Here is a 7,666-nt window from a genome sequence, read left to right on the forward strand (position 1 = left end):
TCGAACACGAGCTATGTAGTCGCACTACGATAGCAATGAGCCGATTTTTCTTGAACGTCAACATAGAACACAACACACGAGGATGGGCTAGATCGAGCTACCAAACCACTCTGATACCGTGTAAAGAATCGATATGATTCTTGTGCAGCGGAAGAGATGTGTGTTATGTGTATGTGTGAGAGGAAAGAGAGAAGAGAAGAGAAAACACAAGATAGATTAGATAGAATGGAAAATAGGATACTCAAGAAAAAAGTGTATATTCACAAGGAGAATATGAGATACAAAATGTAGCATTACAAGGAGTCACAATCGACATTATATGAAGTAGGAGAATGGTGCTTTATATAAGGTCACCCTCTCTTTTCATTAACTCACTACAACTACTCTCTCTTAGGGAATGTGAAGGTTCATAGTCATGGGGAATATGGAACTCATGGGGAATATGATTCTATGACAAATAATTAATGTGTAGAGAGTAGTGGGGTGACTCTTGACCTTGGAGTGATCATAGATTCTCAAAGGGTGTGTTCACATGTTGCACTAGGTTGAGCTTGATTCTCAACAAAGGGCATGGAAAACTTGTAAAAAATCTCAATCGTAATCTTGTATACAGAATTTTGGAATACATATCTGTCTTGCCTGACCTCCCATGTCTTTGATCTGTGTTGAACATGTCTATGTTGAGTCGTGTACTTTGTATGCGTTAAGTATGGAACATGTCAGTTGTAGCCATCATCGTAATCTCCACAATCTCCATGATCGAGATAACTATTACGATTCTAGTATACAGTCACCCGAGTTACAAGTACGACTTGAGCATCCTTCCCTGACCACGATTCCCTTCAGCCGAACCCCAAAGAGCCGAGGATTCGGCACCGTGTTACCCTAAACCAGTAACATTGTTTCTTTCTCGAATAAGAGGTCCCTTAAGGGATTGAAAATAAGCAATAAGGAATGCAAGTTAAAATTTTATACATTGGATGGGAGAACTAAGGTTAGTAAACAACTTATGTTGAGTTATGAATAATTTCCGAATTTTGTCCTGGAATGTTCAAGCGCTTGGAGGGGCTCTTAGTAAGAAGTTTAAGGGTAGAATTTGCCAAGAGTTGGATAGGTTTAATGTGGGTGTTCGTGATATGATATGTTTACAAGAAACTCACCTATGTGATAAGAGAATAACTACATATGGGAACCTGTTAAAAGGAAGTTGGAGATACTATTGTGCTCCTACGATGGACAATCAAAATAATCATGGTGGTTTATATATAGCCCAAATGGAGAAATGGAGTTAGTAGGTGTTAAGACTATCATGTATTGGTCAATGGTAGAGGTCAATATATCATCTTCATGGTCTCTAACATTAAGTTGGGCTTTCTTAATATTTATGCTCCGAATTCAGGAGGGTTAGAAGGGAATTTTGGTTTAAGATAGGTTATGATTTATCGACAATGGATCATTGGTGTATGGTGGGTGATTTTAATATGATTGAGGATTTTGGTTATAGGACTTGAGGTTCCCATGCTTTGATAAGTGTTGCTGAGTTGACAACTTGGGAAAGATTATGTTTATCATTCAGATTGCAAGATGCATGGCATGTTACATCTCTAAGAGATTTATTAAATTTCTCTAAGTCCGATAGAAGGCTTCAAGGGGTAAATATGTCACGTTTGGACAGAATGTATATTGATTATTATTTTGTCGAAAAGAGTGGGGAGATTGGTATTTTATCGGGCTCTTTATTCTCAGATCATGCACCTGTGATTATGATTGTTGGAAAAAAGCCATATCATAGCAATAGTTGTCATCGTATCTCGAAATGGATTTATTTTGATAGATCTTTTAGACAATATATTTTATAGATGTGGAAATTGGAAAGTCCATATTCTATAAATGTTTGCAAATGGTCAACTTTGCTATTTAGGGTACTTCGAAATTTCATAGATTGAAAGTATACAAGGTTGTGGAGCATTGTACGTTACGAATGGCTGCTAGGAGGGCTTTGTTGTTTCTTCAACATTTTCAGGAAAAGTGTCCACATGCATCTTGGGTTGAGCAAGAGTTGCACTTAAGAAATAATTAGTATGTTTAGAAGATTAGATCTTTCTAACAAAGTTTAATGTTGTTGTTGCGAAGTGGACTTGATTAGTTGATAATGTTAATTCCGAATTTTTGTGCATATTATAAAAGGTGGTCAATTAGGTAGTTGTATGAGATAGCTTCAAAGGGAAGATGGGTTTATTACAAAGGACATTAATGAAATTAGGGACATTGTTATGACTTTTTATAAAAATCTATTAACAGCTCAACAATTTTCGACTCAACAGCTTCAAAAAAGAAAAGTAGTTTTGGACTATTTGGAACATAAGATCTCAGATGAGATGGTTGAATCCTTGGTGAAAGAAATCTCTTCTATTGAGGTAAGAGTTGTGTTGTTGGCTATTGGGAAGGATGTATGCCCAGGAAATGATGGACTATCACTAGAATTCTTTCTAGAGTATTGGGATGATATAGCCAATGTTTTCACAACCTCCTTACAATAGTTTTTCATTTGGGAAGTATGCCCGTTGAATGGAATGATATTTTATTCCCAAATTAGATGGTGTAGTGGATGATATTAAGAAATGGAGGCCCATAACTATTTTAAATATAATAATATAAAGTTTACGCTAAGTTATTAGCTACACGTATGCAACCTTTTGTTCCACATATAGTGCATATTTGATAATATCTTTGTGTTTTGGGAGATGATAGCAATAACGCAAGAAACAAAAGAAGACATAACAATATTGCTTTTGGATTTTGAGAAAGCTTACGATAGAGTTGACTAGAATTTTTTATATGAGGTTATGGACCGCCTAGGTCTTCCAATTGCTTGGACAAAGGTTGTTTTTGCATTATATAATTCAATATCTAGTCGAATTTTTGTTGGAGGAGAACTAGGTAATAATTTCCTAATGACTAGATTGGTGAGACAAGGATGTCCTTTAGCTCCATATTTATTTCTATTCGTAGGAGAAGCCTTCAGTGCATTCTTGAATAGAAATACTTTATATATTAAGGGTATACAGTGGCCAGGTATGGAGGAGGCTGTGTTAGATTGTGAATTTGCAAATGACACAACTTTGTATGTTTTAGGTGATGACAAAAATCTCTGTAATGTGTAGATTGTGATCCATTATTTTTGTGACGCTTCAGGTGCTAGTATAAATTGGCATAAATCGGTGGGATTTTGGGTTGGGGAAGATCTTACTCCTAATTGGTGTCCAAGTGTTGGATTTTGTTAGATGCCAAAGGGCTCTCCTCTTAGATATTTAGGGTGTCAAAGTTGGAATTAATCTTTCCCAAAAGCTCATACCCAACCCTTACTGCTTTCTTTGAGAAAGAAGTTGAATTTTTGGAGTTCTAAGAATCTGCCATTTGCGGGTAGGTTTGTTGTTTCTAATCGAGAGTATCACTCTCCTCAATGCAGTATATTTTGTCCGTCTAGTTATTCTCTAGATCTCTGTTGTCAAAGTTGCATAGGTTGATTAGGAATTTCCTTTGGGGTTCTACTAAATTTAAGTATGTTAGACCAAAGGTAGCTTGGAAAACTATTATAGCCCCGACTTCTCAAAGGGGGTTTAGGTCTGGTGGATCCTCTGATGCAATGTAGGGCACTCACTAACACGTAAAATTTAATTTCGGTCATAGAAGACGTCAATACAACTTTCTTTCTTGCTTTCTTTCATGCTCTCTTTGTATCAGTATTTATATGTCTTAGAAGACGTTAATTTTGGTTGTAGAAGACGCTAACATATCTTTCTTTCTCTCTTTGTATATGTATCTGTGTGTTTGTATTTGTATCTGTATCTGTGTGTTTGTATCTGTATCTGTATCTGTGTCTGTATGTTTGTATCTGTATCCGGCCAGATAAACACGATCTTTCCCTTCCGCGGCGTGTGTGTGTATGTGTATCTATGTGTGAAATGAGATCCAAAGAAACCCTGCCCAAACCCTAACCCTAACGCTAACCCTAACCCTAACTGTATAATAAGTCATTCCTTTTGAAAGTAAATCCCCCCTTACCGTGACGAAGACAGAGCCTCATTCCTTCTAATTTTTTATTCGCTCCTGCTCCTGCTCCTGCACCTAACCCTAACCCTAACCCTAATCCTGTTTCAAGCTTCCATGGCCTCTCAACCCCCTCGCCAGCAACATCAGCCGAAGGCCAAACCACAGGCACAGCAGGTCCAAGCACAGACACAGACACAGACTCAAGCACAGTCTCAAGCACAGGCACAGGCACAGGCACAGGCGCAGGCGCGTCCCCCTCCACAGCAACAGCAACAGCAGCAGCAGCAGCAGCAGCAGCTTCGTAAGCCGGTGTTCATGACTGTGGAGGAGCTCCAGCCAGGGACCTCTGGCCATAACCTCGTGGTGAAGGTCGTCAGCTGCAAGCTCGTGGTCCAGAGGTCTCGACCGAATCCCGCCACTGCTCGCCATGTCCGCATCGCCGAATGTCTGGTCGGTGACCACACCGCCTCCATCGTCTTCACCGCTCGCAATGAACAAGGTCTCTCTCTCTCTCTCTCGCTATGTCTGCAATTCTATGTGCTTCTGTTTCTCCTCTTTACTTACGTCTTCTATTTCCTGTATTTGCCTCCTTCTCTTCTGTCTTTCGTCTTTCATCAGTCATTTCCACGATTAATTTGTCTGTTTCTGCTTTTTTTTCTGTTTTCCTTATTTTCTTTCTTCTTCTTCTTCTGTGATGACTCTCTCTCTTCTCCGCTTCTGAACCTGTCAAGGTTAGGTTTTGTTCCTTTTCTTGTTATTGTCTTCCTTGATCCGAAGAAGCCGCTTCTTTATCCTCTTGTTCTCTGCTTCATACCCTCCTCCTCCTGTGACAATCATTTTCTTTCTTTCTAATCTACGAGATCTGTGCGTATCTTTATCTGTTTTGTTCCCGACTCCTGCTTTTGCCTTCTCTTTTTCTGCTCACAGTTCTACGATATACACCTTGAAGAATGCTGATGTCTATAGACGTAATGGCTGATTTACTTCGATTGTCTTAACTTTTATCGTAAGGATGTATTTCTGTTGATGTGTTGAGGTTCTTTGCCATTTCATTCATCTCTTGAAACTCGACACCGGGAATCCGATTTCCTAGGGATGCAATCCTTTCTAGACTTGTTAGTGAGTCCCTATTCTGTTTGAGAGTTCCTAATTGCTGAAACCTTTTCTTAGCACATTCCTGCTTGAAATTCGCTTGCGTCTGGCATTTCATCAATGTCTGCAATTAAGGCATGACTTCTCCAAATTAATGTCATTTAGTGCCTTCCCTTGCGGAAGACTTTCTTATTTGTGTACGCTTAGGAATGTTCAAGAATCTGATGCTGTTGCTAGAAATCATACTATTTTCTTAAACATGCACACTTTAACATATACATCATTCACAGTTTTAGGTTCTGGTAACCGTTTGATATTCCCCGAAATTCTCTTCCCCTCTTTTCAACTTCAATTGTCGTGGATATCTTAGAGCTGTTCCTTGAATTTTCTGCTGGTTTCCTTCTATATTTGGTTTTATCATGATTGCGCCATGTGAATTGATGAATGTGTTTGCTTTATTTGTGACAGTTGACTTGGTTAAAGAGAATGCCACTTTGATTCTAAGGAATGCAAAAATAGACATGTTTCGAGGGTCTATGCGCCTAGCTGTTGACCGATGGGGTAGAGTTGAGGTGGGTGAACCTGCAACTTTTACTGTCAAGGAGGATAACAATCTCTCTCTGGTGGAGTATGAGCTTGTTAATGTCCCAGAGGAGCAATAGCTTGGCTTGTTATCATTTCCAAACCGTTTCAACTCAAAAGCTATGAAAGTACTGCATTGCTTGGGTAACAAAGCAATGAATGCAAGAATATCTTGACTGGAGTTTCTTTGCCAAAGCCGAGAATCTACTTTCGATGTTTGTTAGGCGAAGTATAATAGAAGAAATATAGTCTTGTATCATTTGGAGATATCCTTTGCAGATGTGCTCTGCATCTGGATGTGCAAATATACATGATAAGGATCCACGGGGGAGCATATACACGAAGTTGACAGATTTAAAAGCCATTAGTTTGAAAGGGTGTTCTGACTTTTAATCAATAAGGTCTGTTTCTGCTCCTCTTTGTGATGAAAGTCTTACACTCAGTACCAGTTGGTGTTTAATGTGACTATTACCTTTTTAATTGGAAGCAGCTTGAAGTGTTATTGTTCGTCGTTATTATATGAGTGCTATTTATCTACAGGTCCAGCTGATGTATTGATGTTTTCCTGTGGGACGTGTCATCAGTGATTGTATGCTTTACATGTTATAGACATATTGCTTGTTTCTTATGATTTCCACATGGGTGCCTACCTTGTTCATGATATGCTCAGACTTATCTGCATTTGCGTTTGCCTCTGTTCAGTTTATATATCCTATAAAACCTGTTAATCTTCATTTGCATTTACAGACATATTACTGCTGCTGTTTATAGGTTGAGATTTGCACATCATTTATAATAACATAAAGGTGTTTGACTTGTGGAATTGATGACAACTCTTTCCCCGAATGAGCGATGCTGATTCGATATTCTGATGTAATTCATGCTCTTTTGAAAAGAAGAGCAGAAAGCCAGAGAAGTTCTGATCCACAAGAAAAATTTCTTTTCCTGCACATATATCGAAATGCTAACATGCGTGCTTATCTATTGTGCGTTTTATTTTTCTATTGTATATTGATGGTTTGTGGAATTGATGACAACTCTTTCCCCGAATGAGCGAAGCTGATTTGATATTCTGATATAATTCATGCTCTTTTGAAAAGAAGAGCAGAAAGCCAGAGAAGTTCTGATCCACAAGATAAAATACGTTAGTGAATTTCTTTTCTTGTGTATATATCGAAATGGTAATATTGATGTTTATCTTTTGTGCTATTTGTGTTTCTATGGTGGAATTTTGTACTATGTGTTTCTTTTGTTGTATTGTTGTGCTATTTGTTTTTCTATTGGGAAGTTTGTGCTATTTATGGTTCTATGGTAGAAATCTGTGCTATATGCATGTTTCTTTTGTGATTTTCTTGTTAACTGAGTGAATCAAAGAAATATAAGCCCTTTGGATGCTTTCCCTCTTGTCTTTGGTTTGATTTGGATTTGTATCTTCCATGCTAATGCCATACTTAATAAGAACGTTAATTTAAAATGAGTTTGTAGATGTATTATATGTCAAGCCCTTTGGATGCTTCCCCTCTTGTCTTTGGCTTAATTTGGATTTGTATCTTCCATGCTAATGGCATATTTGGTAAGTACATTAATTTAAAATGAGTATGTAGATGCATTATATGTCAAGATCTAATCATAAATCAAAATTCGAAAAAGCTTTGTTGATTAATTATGGAGATGAGGATATGGATTGGTCGGTCTAAAAGTTATGTATCTACTCTTGTAAGTCTGTTTGCTGTAATACTAGCTAAATACTAATACCATAGATACTGTATTCTTTTTCCTGTCTATCATTACTTGTTCAGTTCAGTTATATATCAAAATGAATTAACTACATATGAATTTTTGGGCAGTAGCATGGAATGATCGAACGATTGTCATTGAAACTCAATGCATTGACATATATTAAATTCTTGAGAGTTTTAACAGTGTAGATCATTGCAGG

General features: G+C 37.8%; 1 protein-coding gene and 1 non-coding gene across 2 annotated transcripts; both read left to right on the forward strand.

The window, feature by feature from the left end:
• The first annotated feature begins 4,084 nt into the window (after positions 1–4,084).
• LOC147850803 (uncharacterized protein At4g28440-like) lies at positions 4,085–6,224 on the forward strand. The gene is made up of 2 exons (XM_087335944.1): positions 4,085–4,552; positions 5,614–6,224. Exons 1-2 carry the CDS (start codon positions 4,168–4,170, stop codon positions 5,805–5,807), a joined length of 579 nt encoding a protein of 192 aa, XP_087192070.1. The 5' UTR covers positions 4,085–4,167; the 3' UTR covers positions 5,808–6,224.
• A 524-nt stretch (positions 6,225–6,748) lies between these two features.
• LOC147850804 (small nucleolar RNA Z103) lies at positions 6,749–6,859 on the forward strand. Its single transcript, XR_015531641.1, has one exon. It is a non-coding gene; the product is annotated as a small nucleolar RNA Z103 (small nucleolar RNA).
• The last annotated feature ends 807 nt before the right edge of the window (positions 6,860–7,666 follow it).

Source organism: Azolla caroliniana, unplaced genomic scaffold (genome assembly GCF_043228905.1).
Source record: "Azolla caroliniana isolate FFs.n. ecotype wild unplaced genomic scaffold, voAzoCaro1.0.p SCAF_20, whole genome shotgun sequence".
In the NCBI taxonomy this organism is placed as follows: Eukaryota; Viridiplantae; Streptophyta; class Polypodiopsida; order Salviniales; family Salviniaceae; genus Azolla; species Azolla caroliniana.

Bases quoted from the DNA above. Each gene is read 5' to 3' on its own strand.
- LOC147850803 (XM_087335944.1), top strand. From the start codon at position 4,168: ATGGCCTCTCAACCCCCTCGCCAGCAACATCAGCCGAAGGCCAAACCA. The intron at 4,553-5,613 runs GTCTCTCTCTCT...TATTTGTGACAG, and splicing joins CACCGCTCGCAATGAACAAG to TTGACTTGGTTAAAGAGAAT.